The sequence below is a fragment of the Sciurus vulgaris genome (assembly GCF_902686455.1).
Source record: "Sciurus vulgaris genome assembly, chromosome: X".
NCBI lineage: Eukaryota > Metazoa > Chordata > Mammalia > Rodentia > Sciuridae > Sciurus > Sciurus vulgaris.
The window spans coordinates 101,917,771-101,938,482 of record NC_136471.1 but is presented as its reverse complement, the minus strand read 5'-3'; the positions used below and the strand labels follow the sequence as shown (position 1 = coordinate 101,938,482).

At 46.1% G+C, this 20,712-nt stretch overlaps 1 protein-coding gene across 1 annotated transcript; it reads left to right on the top strand.

Moving 5' to 3' along the window:
* The first annotated feature begins 874 nt into the window (after positions 1-874).
* Positions 875-20,285, top strand: NYX (nyctalopin). Its single transcript, XM_079122657.1, has 3 exons — positions 875-1,388; positions 1,733-1,804; positions 18,080-20,285. Exons 2-3 carry the CDS (start codon positions 1,783-1,785, stop codon positions 19,486-19,488), a joined length of 1,431 nt encoding a protein of 476 aa, XP_078978783.1. The 5' UTR covers positions 875-1,388; positions 1,733-1,782; the 3' UTR covers positions 19,489-20,285.
* The last annotated feature ends 427 nt before the right edge of the window (positions 20,286-20,712 follow it).

Here is a 20,712-nt window from a genome sequence, read left to right as displayed (position 1 = left end):
CCAGCGAGCCAGACGTTGGCAGGTTGTCATGGATACCGGGGAGCTTGGTCCTAGCAGAGAGCAGAGGGTCCAGCCCTCTGCAGGCCTGGCGGATCTGCTGGGACACGGGAATGTAGGGCAACTGAACTTCTAGCCAGTGGGGCCAGAGAAATTGGCCTCCCTGCCTGGATCAGACCAGACTCCCTCCTTTACTCCCCGACCAGGGCTTTCCAAACCTTAAATGTATAGGAACAGGCCGGGCAGGGTGGTAAATGCCCGTAATTCCAGTGACTCTGGGAGGCTGACCCAGGAGGATCACAAATTCAAGACCAGCCTCAGCAGTTTAACGAGGCCCTAAGGAACTTAGAACTTGCCTCAAATAAAAAGGGCTGGGAGTGTGGCTCAGTGGTTAAATGCCCTGGATTCAATCCCTGGTACCAAAAAAAAAAAAAAAAAAAAAAAAAAACCCAAAAAACAACAACCTAGGAACCACCCCACCCCCATCTTGTTAAAATGCAGATATTGGGTCAAGAGGTCTAGGGTGGGAGTTGGGGGTGCCCAGAGATTCTGCATTCCTAACCAGCTCCAAGGTGCTTTTTCTCAAACAGTTGCTGAGGGCATTTCGCAGGACACAGAGTAGCAAGGGCTTTAATGCAGTCAGAGTGAGTTTGAGAAACTTCGGGCAGATTCTGAACAGGCTTCCTGGATCTGCTGTCTTAGGCTGTGGCTGTGAGCTTCCATTCCAAAGCCAGGCCTCCAGCCTTACTGGAGTGGAAGGGCCCACACCCTAGTCTGGTTTGGAATCATCCACCATCCACCACTCCAAAGAAAGGAAACCAGCAGCCTGCATTTCGGGAAAACATCATTATTTAAAACTGCCCTGTCCTTTCTCCAGCCCTCCAAGTTATATAACGTGTCCTTGTTGAAAATGCTGATAATGCTATTTGGGTGGCATGAAGCCAATTTCTGGCTGCATATTGCTGGTGGCTGGGGCTGGGGTCAGGGAAGGGGGCAGGGTCTGGGGAAGGTTTAAGGAGAGAAAGGGGCCAGGCAGATGGAGAGGGCAGTAGGGCTGGGGTGGCCAAGGCCTGGGGATAAAGCTGATTGGTGTGTCAGCAAAATCTGCCACTGGCTTTGGTGATTCGAAAGGCAGACACGTTCTTTCATCTCTGTTAATCCTCATCTGATACAGGATTTTCCTGCCATTAAATCTGGAGAAAGAAAACTAAACACTGAAACCCACAGAAGCAACGACTCCTGTTCTGCTTTCTGACCTCCCCCTACCCCCAGCCTTTCTTTCTCTGTCGAACCATCTTTTATCATGTGTGGCTGACTGATTTGGGAGATGGAGGGGCTGGGGCAGCCCAGGGGCTCCTTGGAGGCGCAGGACCAGGCAGATCCCCAGGACGGTAAGCTGCATTTGGGAACTTTCATGAAGGCTTCTCTGCAGGGGTTTCTCCGCATGCATTTTCTTGCTGGGCTGTCAGTGATACCCTCGGAGTCACTGTCAGGATCTTCTCCGGGCGGGGGAAAGAGTTTCCAAATAGATTCAAGCTGAACTTTGGGGCGAGCTTCTGATTGGCTGTTGGCTTCTCTTCACCCAACACCAAGGTCACTGGGGGGAAGCAATGGATGTGAAGAAGGGCAAAAAGGTAGGACATTTTGGAGGAAGTGTGGAGGCAGTGGCGGTGATGGGGGTCGCAAGGGACCCCTCCTAGGCACCAGGTGACCTGTGCTTGCTTTCTCTCTTCAGGCAGGGATCCCACAGCTGGGTGGCTCTAAGCCACCAGGTCTGTAAAAGGGATGCTGGTCCTGCTTCTGCATGGTGAGTTTTGCTACCACTGGGTGCAGGAATTGGAAAGATGCCCGGAAGTCACATGGCTTCTACCCAAAGAGTTCAGTTTTCAAGTGGCTTCTATGATCTGGACATTCACGATCAGATTTCACTGGGGGAGTGACGTGGGGGAGGGGATAGAGAATGAGAGTAAACAGCAAGTGGTGTCCCCTCCCCTGTTTGTTGAAAAACGAACCCCACCCCCACCCCAGCCAAATATATGAAATAGTCTCCTCGGTGACTTTCTTATTCTAATCTCAGATATAAATTTATTAATGTTCTAACCCCCATCTACAGTGGTTTTCTGATCATGTTATTTTAAGCTCATTTAGTTAAAACCCCCAATCCCTTCAAGAAACCATCTTCCTAAAAGAGAAAGAAAAAATGAAAGACGTTGGCATTGTAGGACTTTACGCAATTAGAGATGCTTAGAATTTTTTCAAAGTTTTTTGTCCTGTTGTTACATGCGTTTTCATATCCCAAGAAGGTGGCAGAGCGCTTGCTTACTGCGCATGCTCGGGGCCCTGGCTTCCATCCCCAGCACTACACAACCAAACCGAGAAGATTCATCACAAGATATTTTCCCCAGCTCCGGCTGCTCAAATCTGAGATAGCCCAAGGAAAAAATCTGTTAAGTAAGTGATTTGACCCCACAGAATCGTTTTTTCCGACCCTTGGGATGAATTTAATTATTTCAGGTAATGATGATCTATGTGATAGACTTTTTTTGCAGTACTAGTAGGGAACATTTTACCAGTTCATTCTAAAATGGTAGTAATAGAATTTTCTTCCTCTTTATTTCACCTTTTCAAAAAGCAGAACTTACTCTGTTTAACCAAATAGATGCACAATGTACTTTCAATATGTTCGATACTATGAGGGATCTTTATCCTTGAGAAAATTACATTCCTTTATGGGAGAGCCAATAAATAAATGAGAAAAAATTGGAACAGGGCATAGGGAACATTATGATAAATAAGATACAACTTCCTACCTCGTGGAGCCTCCAAAGGACAGAGGTTGACATTTATATAATTACCAACAGCCAGCTTCTTGCCATTTCTCCTACCTAGAAAGGACATCAAGTTTGATTGACTCATGGGGACAGAATGTTTGCTTCTGCGAGCCAGTGTTATTATTTAAAACTGCACCGAAAGCTCTGCTGTCCTTACAGAATGCAGATAGTTCAGAGCCTACATACAGCAAAATGGGAACCATGCGACAAAAACCTGAAATACATCCAGACTTCTTGTGACAGTTGGAGGACTCAGTGGTGACATCATTTGCTAACAATAGATGCACTTAAAATTAATGACCGTCTCCATGTCCCCTGGTGCTTTCATTTAAAACACACTCTAGCAGCACAGAGAATATTTCTCTGACGACCATGAGTCACAAGTAATAGGGACAACATGTTCCTGAGACACAGGCAGCGATAGTGCTCTGTCTCCTTGGTGAGCAAAAACGACAAGACCTAGGGGGAATCAGAAGCGGCTCACAGCAGGGGAAATTTGGGGCAAGATCGGAACAGAACTTCTCCTTTTGAGGACATACAGTTCCCCTAGAAGTGCATCTTCTGCCAGAGGATTAAGTGTCCACCTCTGCCCCCCTGTCACTGCCTCCCAAGTGTTCCTCTCATTCATAGTATAACATGCAAATTTCATATATTGTTTTACAGGTCCCTCATATTTCGCTTGCTCTATACTGAGTCTTTAAAGAGGGTCCGGGTTTGTGTTTGGTCTCCCTCCCTTGGAGTAAAGCATCATGGGTGCTTTACAAGGGTTTGTTGGTTGAATGGGTGAAGCTGCAGAGATCAGAACCTTTACTCAGCCTGAGGGACTCACTCATGCTAGGGATTAGGTCTTCTTCTAAGAGGGTAAGACTTGCGTTTTTTTTTTAAGTGCGGGAATCCAGGGGCACACTGCCACTGAGCCACATCCTCAGCCCTTTTTAAATTGTTTTAGATTTTGAGACAGGGTTTCCCTAAGTTGCCCAGGCTGACCTTGAACTTGCCATCCTCCTGCCTCAGCCTCCTGAGTCGGAATTACAGGTGTGCAGCACCACACCTGGCTGGAAATGTTCTAAATCTTGATTGGGATGGTATGTATACACGTATGTTATACTTACTGAATTGTTCATTAAAGGTGGTACATTGTATTATAAGTAAATTCAATTGGATTTAAAAGAAGAAAGAATGTAGGGATAGAATGACTGTACACCAAGTGGAATAAATCCCTCACTGTCAAGAGTTAAGTACTGTGGCATGGTGAGCAATATGCATGTGAGATTCACCGATGTCAATGCACGGAGCAGTAGTTGCTACCTTTTGCTTGCCTAGTAGTATTCCATCCTATAGATGTGCTTGTTTATCAATTCCCCTATTGTTGGATATTTAAGTTGCCTCCAGTTAGGGAGTATGTCTTAGTCTGTTTTCTGTTGCTATAATAAAATACCTGAGGTTGAGTATTTTATAAAGAAAGGCAATTTATTTAACTTACAGTTCTGGAGGTTCAAGAGCATGACACCAACATCTGCTCAGTTCTGGTGGGGCCTTCATGGTAGAAGCATGTGTGAGAGGAAGAGGTGACATGGCAAGACAGGAACCAAGAGGGACTCAGGGGATGTACCAGGCTCACTTATAACTACCAGGTCTTGTGGAACTTTCTGAAGGATTGATAACTACATTAATTCCTCCCAAGGGCTAGACCTTTGATGACCTAATTACCTTCCACTAGGCCCCACCTTTTAAAGGAAGTACCACCTGTTAATACCACCACCCTGAGGACCAGGCCTTTAGTACATGAACCTCTGCAGGACACATTCCAATAACCAGCCCAGAGCAGGATAATGATCAGTATTTAGTCCTGGAGGTCTTTCTAGAGTCTTGTCTGGTTCTCAGAAGGGTCAGATCTTTACCTTGGAATTTCAGAAGGCCTTTGAGGCCCCCAGCAGCCCACCTCTCCAGAGAGAGATACCTCCTTCCTTCATGACTCAGCCGCAAAACTGCAGCTGGAATCCATGATCCTTTTTTCTTGCCAATGGTTCCCATTTTGCTGCCATGGTGTGGGAAGCCAGTTCTGGGTCAGGTGAGGCCAGAGGCCATGCCATGGTCTTTCCTGCTGCTTAGGTTTCTCCCATGCAGTTTTGTTTTGAAAATCCAGCAGTGGGTCTTGGCCTGAGGAGCAACTGGGGTAGCCTTTGCCAGGAGTGGGAAGGGAATAATTTCTAGAGCCAAAGTGGCTGAATAGATTTTGCTGAAACCAGAAAATTGATCATATTTTCCCATGCTATTTTGGTTTCATGAGGCACAAGTTCTTTTAAAACAATTCGAAGAGAGAAACATTCCAAACTCAGTCTGTGGTTGGAAACTCCATGAGTAACCATTCTAGCAAACCTCAAGGGGGGAAGACACATATTTGCAAAGCTCGGGGCCTCCTGAGAGAAACTCAGCTGGTCTGCATTAAGATATCATTCTGTGGGGCCCCTGAGCCTAGCCATTGCTGCCTTCTTGCAGCTGGGGGCTGGCCTATGCATGCCACCAGTACACAGTCTCAGTGCCCATTCCAGGTGTTTGTCCACATTCAGGGACACTTGTAATTTTTGTTTTTAAATAGAGGTAAACCAGGTGTGGTGATACGCACCTGCCTGAAACATTTGAAAAAGTAATAATAATAATAAATAATAATAATAGTAATAATAATATAATAATCATAGTAATAATAATATAATATAGTAATATAATATATATTAGTAATATAATAATATATATAGTATATATAGTAATATATATTACTATAGTATATGTAGTATATATATATAGTAATATAATAAAAATAAAAAAGGGGAGGGATGTAGCTCAGTAGTAAAGTACCCCTGGGTTCCATCCTCAGAAACAAAATAAAATAAAAGAGGTAAAATCCATATAAAATTTACTTTTAGTCATTTTATTTTTATTTTTATTTTATTTTTTTGGTACTGGAGATTGAGAACCCAGGGTTGCTTTACCACTGAACCACATCCACATCCTTTTTTATATTTTATTAGAGACAGGGTCTCATTAAGTTGCTTAGGGTCTCGCTAAGTTGCTGAGGCTGACCTCGAACTTGCGATCCTCTTACCTCAGCCTCCCGAGCTGCTTGGATTACAGGGGTGTGCCACCATGCTCGGCTGTCATTAGCCATTTTTAAAGTGCACAATTCAGTGATATTTAGCATATTCGCAATGTTGTGCAGCCATCACCTCTATCTAGTTCCAAGACATTTTCCATCTTCCAGAAAGGAAACTTTGGCCTATCTATTATCCAGCAGTCACTCCTATTCTCTGCTCAGCCCCTGGCGACCACTAATCTCCTTTCTGCCTTTATGGATTTGCCTGTTCTGAACTTTTCCTATAAATGGAATCATACAACATGTGGCCTTGTATAATTGGCTTATTTTACTCAGCATAATGACTTTGAGGTTCACCCTTCATCTGCTTTATAGCATGTGTCAGTCCTTTGCTCTTCTTAAAGGCTGAATAATATTCCATGGTATGGCATACCACATAAAGTTATCCATTCATTCATTGATGGACATTTGTTGTTTCTACCTTTTGGCTCTTGTGAATAGTGCTAGCTACTTATATTCATATTCAAGTATCTGTTAGATAACCTGCTTCCAATTCCTTTGGAATTGGAATAACTAGGAGTAGAGTTGCTAGGTCATATGGTCACTCCATTACATCTTGTAAAATTTTATACACACGGAAGAACCCCATTTTTATAAGGTTGGCCTACCTAGGCTCTTGGTTTTTGACTTTGGTCTCATTTTGACTTTTAACTTTGGAATCACCTATGAAGCTTTAAAAATACCAATGCCTGGTCCTCCCCCGAACATCCTGATGTAATTGGCTTGCAATCATTCTAGATCCTTTGCACTATCCTTGTGATAATAACTTCAATATATTTTGGGGGGGCACCAGGGATTGAACTCAGGGCTCTTAACCACTGAGCCACATCCCCAACCCTATTTTGTATTTTATTTAGAGACAGAGTCTCACTGAGTTGCTTAGGGCCTCTCTGTTGTTGAGGCTGGCTTTGAGCTAGCCATCCTCCTGCCTCAGCCTCCTGTAACTTCAATATTCTGACACCTGGCACATTTGTCAGCTTTCCATTGCTGTGACAAAGTTTCCAAAGTAAACAATCTATAAGGAGGAAAAATTTATTTTGGTTCATGGTTTTAGATGTTTCAGTCCATGATTGGCTGGCTCCATTGCTTTTGGGCCCGTGGCGAGGCAGAACATCATAGCGAGGAGCACGTGATAGAGCAAAACTGCTTATCTCATGGCAGATGGGAAGCAAGCAGAGAGAGAGGGGGCCAGGATCCCAATATTCCCTTCAAGGGTCCACCCATTCTTCAGAAAGAAGAAGCCAGCATTCATCAAGCAGGTTTTCAATTACACGTAACCACTCCTGGCTCCAGTCTGTGTCTCCCTCTCCTCAGGCTTGCTTTCCTCTGTCAGAAATTGAAGTTCAATTTCCTCTACTTCTTGCTTCTGCTGAATAAAGTTGGTTCACACTGTGCAAAGGGCCTTGCAGTGATACAGATTTCCCCTGCCCCATCTGGGGAGGTCTCCATTCACTCTGTACACACCTTTGTGCCTCCTTTAAGAAAAACGATGGTAAAGATAGTCACAGGGCATGATGTGTCAGGAACTGGCCCGAGTGAGTCCACTGGCAATTGCATATGTGTTTTGACAGTTATCTATTACCCTGAAATAAACTCTAACACGTTGTGGCTTAAAACAACTATTTCTTATTTTTTAGGATTCTGTGGTTTAACCATGTGTTAGTCAACTTTTTGTTGCTATGACAAAATACCTGAGATAATAAATTTATAAGGAGGAAAGATTTACTTTGGCTCATGCTTTTAGAGGTTTCAGTCCATGATCACTTGACTCTGTTGCTCTTTTGTCTGTGGCAAGGTCGAACATCATGGCAGGGAGTTTTCGGTAGAGCAAAGAAGCTGCCTTCATGGCGGTAGGAAGCAGAAAGAGAGAAGAAGGGATGGTCCAGATGTCCAATATCCCCTTAATGTGCATGCTCCCAGTGACATCCTTCCACCATGCCCTACCTCTTAAAGGTTCCGCCACCTCCCAAAAGTGCCGAAGGCTGGTGACCAGGCCTGTAACATATGAGCTTTTGGGGGACATTTAAGATCTGCCCCATAACACTTGGTGTGTTGCTTTCTACTCTGGGGCAGATTTCCACCTGGCCCTGGAAGGATTTGTCCCTTGATGAGGTTTAATCCTGTGATGAGTGGCTCACGGAGCCCACTTTGAACTTGGCCCAGTGCCTTCACAGCTGTCTCAAGCAGCATGGGGCATCTGTTCCTCATAGCTGTCCACACCTTACAGACGAACAAATGGAGAGACAGAGGTCATCTCAGGTTAAAAAAAAAAAGCAGCATGAGAGAGCAGGGGTGAGAATAAGTATCCTCAGGGTTTATGAGAAGACCCTGGCATGCCCTCAAAGTAAGTGTTTCCAGAACGAATGTTCTGGAAAGCCTGCATATGAACCCTGGAGCTATGACAACTTTTGGCTGAGCAGGGGCAGTCCTGAGCCCAGACCCCTCCTGCATTTCTCATCTTCTTCTCCTTGTTCCTCAGATTGGAAATAAGAACACTGATGTCTTTTCTGACTTCCAGATGAATCCTTCCCCAAAATACCAATGTGAGAAGAGAATTTGCTAAGCAACTGCCAAATGAGTTGACTTTCTCTTCTCACAAACTGAAATCTTTATTTTAATTTGATAAGTGTGTTTCTGGCCAAGGTATTCTCAGGGAACTCAGCTCTGGATGGCCAAGGAGATTTGTTTCTGGAATGGTGACTGCTGATTCTGGGAGAGAGCACTTTTCATTTGGATATGGAGAAAGCAGGGTTGTCCTAAACAAGTTTTTCATTTACTCTTCTGTATCTCCTGTCAGTGAATGGTGAGGAGTTTCCTTTTGGTTGAGGGGTGCTGCCTGGCCCTGAATTTGAGTCCTTTGCTCTGGCAAAGGGAAGAGTTTGCCTGGTGTTTCCGGGGAAGGAAGGAGGGGGCCATGAGGAGGGAGATGGCACTAGAGAAATGAAGGGAAACTGGTATGTTAGTCAGCTTTTCGTTGCTGTGACAATTTACAAGGAGAAAAAAGTTTATTTTGGTTTATTGTTTCAGAGGTTTCAGTCCAGGGTCAGTCAACATTGTCGCTTCTGTCAGGGCGGGAGCATATGCAGAGGTGTTTACCTCAGGTTGGCGGAGAAGCAGAGAGAGAAAGAGAGGAAGAGGATAAGATCCCAGCATCCCCTTCAAAGGCACCCTGCCAATGACCCAGCATCCTCCAAGTAGGCCCCACCTTTCAAAAGTTTCAGCACCTCTCAGTAATACCACAGGCTGGTGACCAAGCTTTGAGCACATGGGACTTTGGGCTATATTTCAGATCAAAACTGTAGCATCTGTCTTAGGCTCTTGCTCAAGAATCTTATTGCAAACCATCGAACCTACTCTAGGTCATTGACACTGAGCAGAAATTTATTTGGGGGACATTATGTGTCTCCAGGCTTCCCAACTGGAGGTCACACTACCCAGGAGCGATGCCTATATCAGGATGTGGGCAACTCCAAAAGACTCTACTGCCACTGCCACTTGGTGGGTCCACCTAAAACCTCATGAGAATCATGTTTTATGTGCTGGATGCTAGAAATTCCACCATGCAAACCTTAAAGCTTCTTCTGCCATTCTCTCTAGAAAATGGTTTCTGCCTGGTGTCTACTTCTGAATCCAAGTCTTGCTGGGTGTCTGCTTGACAAAATTAGGTCACGTGCCTGGGTCTTAACTGCTAAGGAAGTTAGGAAAAAGAGTTTCTGGGGCTGGGGAGATAGCTCAGTTGGTAGAGTGCTTGCCTTGCAAGCACAAGGCTCTGGGTTCAATCCCCAGCCCCGAGAAAAAAAAAGAGTTTCTGGCTTCTATTTTTTTTTTTCACCAGAGATTGAACTCAGGGGTGCTTAACCACTGAGCCACATCCCTGGTCCTTTTTAAAATATATATTTTATTTAGAGACAAGGTCTCACTAAATTGTTTAGGGCCTTGCTAAGTTGCTGAGGTTGGCCTTGAACTCACAATCCTCCTGCCTCAGCCTCCCAAGCCTCTGGGATTACAGGTGTGCGCCACTATGGCCGGCTCTGGCTTCTGTCTTGAGGTAGGACTTGTAATATGGGAAATTTCCTAAGTGTAGAAAGTGTGTTTAAAACATGTCCCCTTTTCCAGTGTCCAGTGTCCACTGCAATCAGAGATGGTTTGTTTGCAGAAAGGAACAGAAATTGACTCGCCCACGCAGATGGTTTGAGTGCGTTTCCAAAATGGGAACAGGAGAATGTCAGAAACAGCTCTAGCAGGGCCTTGTGGGAACTAGAGAGCTGGCCAGCACCTTTCTGCTCCCCTCTGGGCTTCATGAGTTCCATCTCTGTGATTCCCATGTCAGAGCTATTGCTCTCTCTGCACATGCAATGGTCTGAACATTTGTGGCCCCCACTCCCAATTTATTGGTTAAAACCAAATCCCCCAATGAGACCTATAGGAGGTGGGGCTTTTGAAAGTGATAATCTATAAGGATGGAGCCCTCATGGTTGTGATTGGTGCTGTTATAAAAGAGACCCTAGAAAGTTCCCCCGCCCTTCCCACCGTGTGAGGACACAACAAGATGGCTGTCCATGAACCAGGAAGTGAGCCCTCACGAGACAGAGTCTGCCTTGTTCTTAGACTTCCCAGCCTCCAGAGCTGTAAGAAATAGGTTTCTGTTGTTTGAAAGCTCCCACTTTATGGTGGTTTGTTATGGCACCCTGAGCAGACTGACAGTACCCCAACTCCTTCACCTTCCCCTCAACTCCACTCCTCCATAATGCTGAACTGTATGTGACTTTGGTACAAACCCCATCTCCAATGCCTGGCAGGTTTGTGCTCATAGAAGCTCACTGACCTTTGGCTCAGTGCCTATTTCCTCTTCATGGAGAAGGGCTGAATCAGATTAGCTCTACTTAGATCAAAGTGTTTGCTCATGAGCAAGCAGCTGTGACTGGGAGGAGATGGCAGAGACACATGGGACTCTGAGTGGAGTGTTTTATTTCTTGGAGGCAGTGGTTGGTAACAGCTGCTGTGGAACCACAGAAAACGGGGCCAGACAGGTCCTCAAAGGTCAGGAAGTGCAGTTCACAGTTAAAGAAATGGAAGTTCAAAAGGTTCCATGTGGGGGGTGGGAGACAGTACAATAGTTTCCTCTTGTGAGAAGGAGGGAGTGATACTTACTTGCACAGCTGTCATTGTCAATGAAATAATGTATGTAGCAATCTTAGCCCTGAACAAATATTTATTAAAAGTTGGTTGTTTCTAGGTAGAGTGGTGCATGCCTGCAATCCCAGTGGCTGGTGAGGCTGAGGCAGGAGGATCCCAAGTTCAAGGTCACCTGAGCAACTTAGTGAGACTCTGTCTCAAAATATAAAATAAAAATGACTGGGAGTGTAGTTCAGTGGTAAGGTGCTTCTGGATTCAATTCTCAGTATCTCCCCCACCCCCCGCCAAAAAAAAAGTTGGTTGTTATAATAGCAAAAGAAACACATAAAATTTTTCTTTTTGGATACTGGGGGTTGAACCCAGGGGTGCTTAACCACTGAGTCACATCCCTAGACCTTTTTATTTTCTATTTTGAGACAGGGTCTTGCTGAGTTGCTTAGGGCCTTGCTAAATTGTTGAGGCTGGCTTTCAACTCCCAATCCTCCTGCCTCAGCCTCCCGAGTCACTGGAATAGGGGGTTGTGCCACCACACCCAGCAAAACCCATACAATTTAATTAAGTGACATTATGCATGCTTATAACACCCAGATAACATATGTTATCACAGTTCCTAGATTATGTCCTATAGATAGTTGCTGCCATTTGGGGTTGTGTTACATATGGTGTGAGGTAGGGGTTGAGACCCTTTTTATTATTAGGGCTTATAACACGCACCTTTTTTTGTGATGGTTTACTTTGAATTAATCTTATTTTGCTTCATGCACAATGCAAGATTATTTACGATTCAACTAAATTTACCTCTCTTTTCATTCTTTATGCCATTGTTGTCAGGTTTTTTCATTTACATATGCTATAAATGCCACAATACCTTGGTATTTTTGCTTTAAACAGCCACTTGTCTGTTAGGCAATTCAGATGAGAAAAGTCATCTTTTATATTTTATGACATATTTATACCATTTCCATTGCTCTTCATTTCTTCCTATGGATCTGATTTTCATCTAGTATAATTTTTCTTCAGGCTGGAGAAAGTCTTCATTTCTTGTGCAACAAGTCTGCTGGAGATGAATTTTCTCTGATTTTGTTTATCTGAAAATATCTCTATTTTCCTTCATTTCTAAGATGCTTTCACTGGATATAGAATTGGGTTGCCAGATTTTGCTTTTCTTTCAGCACTTAGAAATGCCATTCTACTGTCTAATGGCCTTCATTGTTACAGACAAGAAGTCAGTTATTGTCTTATTTTATTCAGGCTGCTATAACAAAAACACCATAACCTGGGTGACTTATAAACAACGTTTTAAAATCAAGGCACCATCAGAGTTGGTGTCTGGCAAGGGTCCATTCCTAATAAGTGGCAGTTTTTCCTTGTGTCTTACATGGGTTTTGGTTTTTCTTTTTTTGGTGGTACTGGGGATTGAACCCAGGGCCTTGTGCATGCAAGGCAAGCACTCTACCAACTGAGCTACATCCCCAGCCTGAACCTGGGGCTTTGTATATTCTAGACAAATGCTCTCCCACTGAGCTGCATCCCAGTCCTCTACAGTCCCTTTTCTAAGGGCACTAATCCCATTCATGAGGGCTCTGCCCCTATGACCTGATAACCTTTCAAATTCTGTACCTCCTAATACTATCACCTTGGGGGTTGGGATTTCAACATATGAATCAGGGGACAGGGGCCACAAACATTCAGACCATAATAGTGATATACATGTATATATTTTATTTATGACTGCTCTTTACTCTATGTCATGTCTTTCTTCTTCGGATGCTTTTCAGAATTGTCTATCTTTGGCTTTTGGCAGTTTGATTATATCTCTAGACAGAGGAGTGTGTGTGTGTGTGTGTGTGTGTGTGTGTGTGTGTGTGTGTGTGTGTGTGGTGGTTTTATGTTATATGGGGCTTCCTGAGTTTTCTTTTTAAAATATTTTTTTAGTTGTCAGTGGACCCTTATTTATTTTTTATGCAGTGCTGAGAATCGAACCCAGGGCTTCACATATACCAGGCAAGCGCTCTACCACTGAGCCCCAGCCCTAATGAGCTTTTTGTTTTTAATACAATTTCAGTAATTGTCATCAGTTCTTTTTCAGCCAGTCCCATTTCTCTTCTAGGACTCCAAATACATGCATGTTGGTCTCACTGCTCGATATTGTCCCAAAGGTCTTTGCAGATCTGGTGATTTTTTGGCTCAATTTTTTTCCTCTTTGTGCTTTACTTTGGGTTATATCTTTTGATTGCCTTTCAGGTTCATAAATCTTTTCTTCTGCAATGTATATTTGATGATTTAAAAACTTCCAGATATTGTCTTATTGTAATGCTAAGATTTCATTGGGTTCATTTTTAGAGTTTCCAGACCTCTTTCAAAAGTCAGGCTCCCCATGTCTTGACTCATACCTTTTCCCTCCCCCTGTAAACTAACATATTTATAATAAACCCTTCTTTGGCAATTCTAACATGTGGTCTGTCTATGGGTCAGTTTCCTTAACTGTTTTGTTAGTTTGTTATGGGTACTGGGTACTAAACCCACCGAGTTACACCCCAGCTCTTTTTATTTTTTATTTTGAGACAAGGTCACACTAACTTGCTGAGGCTGGTCTCGATCTTGCAATCCTCATGCCTCAGCCTCCCTAGACTCTGGGATTACAGGTATGTACCACTGCACCTGGCTGTTTTGCTACTTTTTAACATGTGTAGTGTTATTCGATTATACACTGACTACTGTGGATGATAATTGTAGAAACTCTGGGTTCTCTTGTGTTCCTTTGAAGGCTATAGAATTTTGTTCTAGCATCCAGATTTAAGTACCAGCAGATGCCCCAAATATTTGAAGGGCTTGGTTTGGGGCTTGCTTAGAGCAAGCCTATTTTAGTTTGGTCTTTACTTCCAGGAAATGGTCTTTACTTCGAAGGTGTGCCCCTTTGGCGTTTCAATGGAAAGCTGGATGTATTTTACAAGATCCTCTAACCTCGTGAACCTTGAACTCTTCATCTACCTCCATTACGCCATCAGTTTTGGTTTTCCTCTTAAAAGTCACTCCTCACAAATGTCCTTCAACCAAGGATATAAGGGGAGACTATATGCTAATTTTATGGCTCCTTCTTTTCTTTTTTCCCTCCTTAATTTCTGACCAGCATGGCAGCTTTAAATGCTGACCTCTAACTGGAGAGGTTGCATTTCCCATGTGAAAATGCCCTGAGAGGAAAAATCAGTTACATCGACTTTTTTTGAGGCAGGGTCTTGCTATGTCCTTAGGGCCTTGCTAATAAGCTGAGGCTCGTCTTGAACTTGTGATCCTCCTGCCTCAGCCTCCTGAGTCGCTGAGATTATAGGTGTGTGCCACCGTGCCGGGTTTTACTCACTTTGCTTCTCTTCTACTTGGGTTGCTTTCCATGTTTGTTTCTTTGTTTTGGTACTGGGGATGGAACCCGGGGCACTTTGTCACTGTGGTACATCCCCACCCCTTTTTATTTTGAGATAGGGTCTAAGTTGCTTAAGACCTTGCTAAGTTGCTGAGACTGGTCTTGAAGTTGGGATCCTCCTGTCTCAGCCTTCCACCTTGCTGGAATTAGGCTGTGCAGCTTTAAAGTTACTACTGCCTGATCCCAACCCTGGTGCAATTAGCCTGGGGGTGTGAGTTTTAGAAGTGCCCCGCGTGTCCCTGTAGTAATAACTGGGTATACTGTAACTATCTGCACGAATGTTCATCTGATAACAAACTACTTTGTCATTGCAAGCAGAACTCACCCAAATATGTTATTATTTAGAAAAAAAATTTATTTTGATGCCCAATTTTTCTGGCTTACAAACATATACTTAGTCTTCATATTGGGTGAACCAATACTGGAATTCTGCTATCTGTTCTGAGAATTTACTTGACTAAATTTATATTTCACTAAATAATTTGGTGAGTTATCATTTCTAATGGCTATCAAAGTTTCAGAGACTGAAAATAGGTCTCCAATAGTGACAATGTCTTGAAATTTTTATTTTTATCTTCGTATTTATTTACTTATTTATTGAGAAAAGGTCTCACTAAATTTCCCAGGCTGGCTTTGAATTTCTGATCCTCCTGCCTCAGCCTCTGAAGCAGCTGGGATTACAGGCATGTACCACCATTCCTGGTTGTCTTGAATGTTTAATAAAATTGAAAGTAAATTTTAACTTATTTTCTGAAGTAGGTTATATATCCACATGGTTCAAAATTTTAAGTGAAAAGGATATACAGTGAAAAGTTCACTCTCACCTCTCACATACAGTTTTAAAACATTGAGAGTTACCTTTTTTTTTTTTTCCTTTTTGGCTGTGAGAATTGAGCCCAAAGATGCTTTACTACTGAGTCACATCCCCAGTTCTTTTTATTTTTTTATTTTGAGACAGGGTCTTGCTAAGTTGTTGAGACTGGCCTTAAACTAGTGATCCTCCTGCCTGAGCCTCCCAATTCACTGGAATAACAGGAGTTATGCACTTCCACTCCTAGCTGGGAACTACCTTTTTTGATCTCTTGTATCATACAAATTGGTTGTATCCTGCCTCTTATAATCCTGTGAGTTCTTGACAAAGAGTTTTAAAAATAAATGACATCCTCCAGCAGGAAGCTCACAGAGGAAGGCATCAATTCCATTTAATTCTGCAAACATTTATTGAGCCGTACTGTGTGCCTGGAACAATTTTAGCTATCGTGGGGTATAAACATGAGTCATGATTGAGAGCACAGTTCTCTTAATTAGAAAGAAGAGACTAGAATAAAGGACAATTTGTAATGAAATCTAATGCCTTCGACTTGACCCAGTTGGAAGAGTTGGTAGGAAAGGTCCTGCCTGTGTCCAGCTGAGACCTGGAGTAAAGGTTATATTCTTGGCCCTGTCTCCCTAACACAGTGTCTCCCAACCCAGCAGAGGTCCTGTTCACAGCTGAGCTTGGCATAGGGTCCAAGAACTTTGCTGGAAGCTGTCTGTCAATCTCAGCCTTGAAGGGAGAAGAAAAAGCCAAGTCAAGCTTTCTCAGGATCGGAATGTTGAAACAGCTACAGCTTTCAACTGAACACTCAAAGGTCAGAGTGTTTCCCAGCCAAGTCTGAAAGGGCTGGATCCCCTTCCCAGCAGCTGAGAAAGCATGAAGTGTCTGCAACAGATGGACTGAAAAGACCCTAGAAGCTGAGCAAATCTCCAGAGGCAGCAGCAAGTGTACTCTCCACAGCTCTGTGCTGACCATAGCTTCAGGTTCCCCCAGTGGCTTGGGTAGATAAGCCCGGATACTGTGTACACAGTGAAAGGGACTGAACGGCAGGCCGGGGGTGTTTGCTAGGAATTTGGGAGTACTGCAGAGGAGCAGCAGAAAGTATGAATCAGTGGCTACTTGTGGATACCCTTTCTTCCCTGCAGGAACTGTGGATTGAGCACACACTACCTGAGAGCTGCTTCTGGCCGGAGAGTAAAACTTGTGCATGTGTCAATGCTGTCTTTTCCACTGGTCCTTAAGATCGCGCTTGGGACCTCTGGCTTCCATAGGACAGTAGGCCATGCCATTCTGTTTGCTGCCAGTGGAAAGCCTATGGGGGGGTGGCTTTTGAAGTCTCTACCTGATTCTCTACTCAGATGCTCAGAAGACAATTTATAAGCACCTTTCTTTCCCAGAATGACATTAAAAAGTTTCTACAGGGCCAGGGCTCTTGAATGGAATGTAACTGCATAGTGCCTATAATTAATTCTTTTGGGATGTGTGAGGACATGGATAATTTATTTGCATTCTGTCCTTATGGTTTAATTTCAGTGACCATTAAAGAAAAAGAGGACAGGTAGGTGGAGCACACCTGTAATCCCAGTGACCCAATTTGGGAGGCTAAGGCAGGGGGATCAAAAGTTCAAGGTCAGTCTGGGCAACTTAGTGAGACCTATCTCAAAATAAAAAAAGTAAGAAGAAAAGGACTGGGGATGTAGCTCAATGATAGAGTACCCCTGGGTTCAATCCCCAGTACAGGGGGAAAAAAGGAAGATTGATAAACTTATCTAAAAAAATCCAACCCCTCTGCTCCCTAATTCTTTCATCACCATGAGGCTTAATTTACTTGGTGGGGTTTTTTTCAGAACTGAATTCTTAGGAGAGGGGTCAACAGCACTAAGAGAAATAAAACACAAGCCACATATGTATAAATTAATTTCTTTCTTTCCTTTCTTCCTTGGGATTGAACCCAGGGGCACTCTGTCTCTAAGCTACACTCCAGTCCTTTTTATATTTTATTTTGAGACAGGGTCTTGTTAAAGTTGCTTAGGGCCTGGCTAAATTGCTGAGGCTTACCTTGTGATCCTCTTGCCTCAGCCTCCAGAGTTGCTGGGATTACCAACCTGGGCCCCTCTGCCCCGCTTCCTATGCATACATTTCTAAGTAGGCCCACTAAAAAAGGTAGAAACAGTTGATATTGATTTTAACATTTAACCCCAACATACCTAAAATATTTCAATATATAATGAACACAAAAATTATTGATGTGATAGTTTACTCTTTTTGGTAATGCATCTTTGAGATCTGCTGCCTCTTCTCCATTTAGAGCACATGGCAATTAAGACTGGCCACATTTCAAATACTCTGTGGCAATGTACCTCGTGGCTGCTGTATCAGGCAGCTCAGGTCTATGCATAGGCCCTAATAATGCCCTCCAAGATCCCCGTAGGCATGTACACAACAAAACTTCCAGGCCACTCAATCATGATACAGGCAAGAGGGAGTTTAGAATGGAGTCCCATGCAGGGATTACAGCATGGGTTTTGCTGATTAGGGTAACCGGAAAGCAAAGAAGACTGCACTGTAAGGCGGGGAAACCTGTGCGACCTGGGTGGTGGGAAGGAGCCATGTGCAGGATGCAGGAGAACTTGGGAGAGGGCCTGTGTCCTGCTACCTGGGGTGACTTCTGGCTGACTATTGCTCCTCTTTTGTCTCTTCTCCTTCCTGTGCCCTACACCCGCCCACAGCGGTGATCCTCGGCCTGCCCAGCACCCAGGCCTCCGAGGCCTGCTTGCGCGCCTGCCCGGCGGCCTGCACCTGCAGTACGGCAGAGCGTAGCTGCTCAGTGCGCTGCGACCGTGCGGGCCTCCTCCGGGTGCCGGCCGAGTTCCCGTGCGAGGCAACCTCCATCGATCTGGACCGGAACGGCCTGCGCATCCTGGGGGAGCGGGCCTTTGGCACGCTGCCGTCTCTGCGCCGCCTGTCGCTGCGCCACAACAACCTGTCCTTTATCACGCCGGGCGCCTTCAAGGGTCTGCCGCGGCTGGCGGAGCTGCGCCTGGCGCACAACGGCGAGCTGCGCTACCTGCACGCGCGCACCTTCGCCGCCCTTGGCCGCCTGCGCCGCCTCGACCTGGCCGCGTGCCGCCTGTTCAGCGTGCCCGAGCGCCTCCTGGCCGAGCTGCCGGCCCTGCGCGAGCTCGCCGCCTTCGACAACCTGTTCCGCCGCGTGCCGGGCGCGCTCCGCGGCCTGGCCAACCTGACACATGCGCACCTGGAGCGCGGCCGCATCGAGGCCGTGGCCTCCAGCTCGCTGCTGGGCCTGCGGCGCCTGCGCTCACTCAGCTTGCAGGCCAACCGCGTCCGCGTGGTGCACGCCGGTGCCTTCGGCGACTGCGGCGCCCTGGAGCATCTGCTGCTCAACGACAACCTGCTGGCCGAGCTGCCGGCTCACGCCTTCCGCGGCCTGCGGCGCCTGCGCACGCTCAACCTGGGCGGCAACGCGCTGGGCCTGGTGGCGCGCGCCTGGTTCGCCGACCTGGCGGAGCTGGAGCTGCTCTACCTGGACCGGAACAGCATCTCCTTCGTGGAGGAAGGCGCCTTCCAGAACCTGTCGGGCCTGCTGGCGCTGCACCTCAACAGCAATCGCCTCACCGTGCTCTCCTGGGCCGCCTTCCAGCCCGGCTTCTTCCTGGGACGCCTCTTCCTCTTCCGTAATCCGTGGCGCTGCGACTGCCACCTGGAGTGGCTGCGGGACTGGATAGAGGGCTCTGGGCGCGTGGCCGACGTGCCCTGCGCCTCCCCTGGCTCCGTGGCCGGCCTGGACCTCAGCCAGGTGGCTTTCGAGCGCTCCTCCGATGGCCTGTGTGTGGACCCAGAGGAGCTGAACCTCACTACGTCTAGTCCGGGCTCGTCCCCAGAGCCCGTGGCCACCACCGTGAGCAGGTTCAGCAGTCTTCTCTCCAAGCTGCTGGCCCCAAGGGTCCCCGTGGAGGAGGCAGCCAACTCTACCGGAGGGCTGGCCAACGCCTCGCTGTCCAACAGCCTTCCGTCCCGTGGGGTGGGCGGCTCGGGCCACAAGTCCACCTTGCTCTTCATCTCCTGGCCCCTGCTCAGTGTGGCCTACTCCATGGTGGTTGGCCTGCAGAGGGACTGACCCCCCTGCCACACAGGATGGCCCAAACTGCTTTGGCCAGGGGAGCGTTTGGTTAGCTGGGTTTAGGGGTGTTCATGGGGGAGGGGAGAGGGAACGGGATGGAGGCGGGTGGTGAGAATTCTAGTGGAGGGTGGAAGGAACAGTTTGCCACCAAAGATGGCCCTAAGCAGAGGAGAAAGAACCCTGGGAAGTGCCGCAGGGAGGGGAGAGGCTGGGTTGTTACGGATTTCTGCTCTTCTCATACGGGCATCCATTGGAATGGAGAAACAAGAATGAATATAGGCCCTGGGTGCAAAGGCGAGGAATTGGAAGCTCCTAGGGTTCCCTGTCTTCCAGGCAGCGGTGCCTATAATGCCTGGATTAGGTGGTCAGCCCTCTGGCCGAATTCTAAGAACTATGCCAATTCTCCTGGCAGGGTAACCCATTAAACCAACCCCTTTGTTTTCTATGGCAATCCGCCCCCCCCCCCCCCCAGGAGCCTGGGGACACTAGGATTCTTGAAGTGGGACAGGACATGAAAAAAGGGAAGATGGGAAAAAGATTTAGACCCCAAAAGGGTGGTGAGGGTGGTTCCTGGGATCTGAGATGCGGTTAGGAGCTATTTCACACAATGACGCATTTCATTTACTCCACAATGATGCCCAGGGGTATCCTTAGCCACAGAGGAACTTTAGGGCGGCAGGATATCTTTGGGGACAAGCTTGTAAAATCCTAAAATTAAAAAAAAAAAGTTCAACTGGTTTCTTCTCTATAGGACTTTTCAGAGTCTTTCATATGTTAACATGCATTGTGAATCTCCTAGGAAGCCACAAATCCTCTTTTCTTAGCAAACTGTGGGAAGACACAGAGGTGCTGTTAGCAGGGCGATGATTCCATGGGTGTGGAAATTTGTTAGGAGCTGCACACTTTGGGGCGAATGGCTAAGGAGGAGGGAAGCAGCAGTAGGGGACAGGAGGCCTAGAGGCTTCTCAGGATGGGAACTGGCCAACTCCCTGTCCCCAGGCTTGATGACCAGAGCAAAGGCCGGCCAGCACCTGCAGCAAGCATTCAGGGCCTCTGCCCAGTGTCTGAGGACAGGGCTGCCACCTCCCACCCTAGGCACCCCAACCAACCAGCTCTTTTCAGGGCTCAGCAGAAATGAGCAGAGGTTGGCTGTTTTGCTGGCTGGGGGATCAGCAGCTCTTTGGGCCATGGCCACTAGGGTAGGCTTGGCGGGCTTCCTCC

Coding starts and splice junctions, on each gene's coding strand:
- NYX (XM_079122657.1), top strand. CDS start 1,783: ATGCTGGTCCTGCTTCTGCATG. Junction 1,805..18,079: donor GCTGGTCCTGCTTCTGCATG/GTGAGTTTTGCT, acceptor ACCCGCCCACAG/CGGTGATCCTCGGCCTGCCC.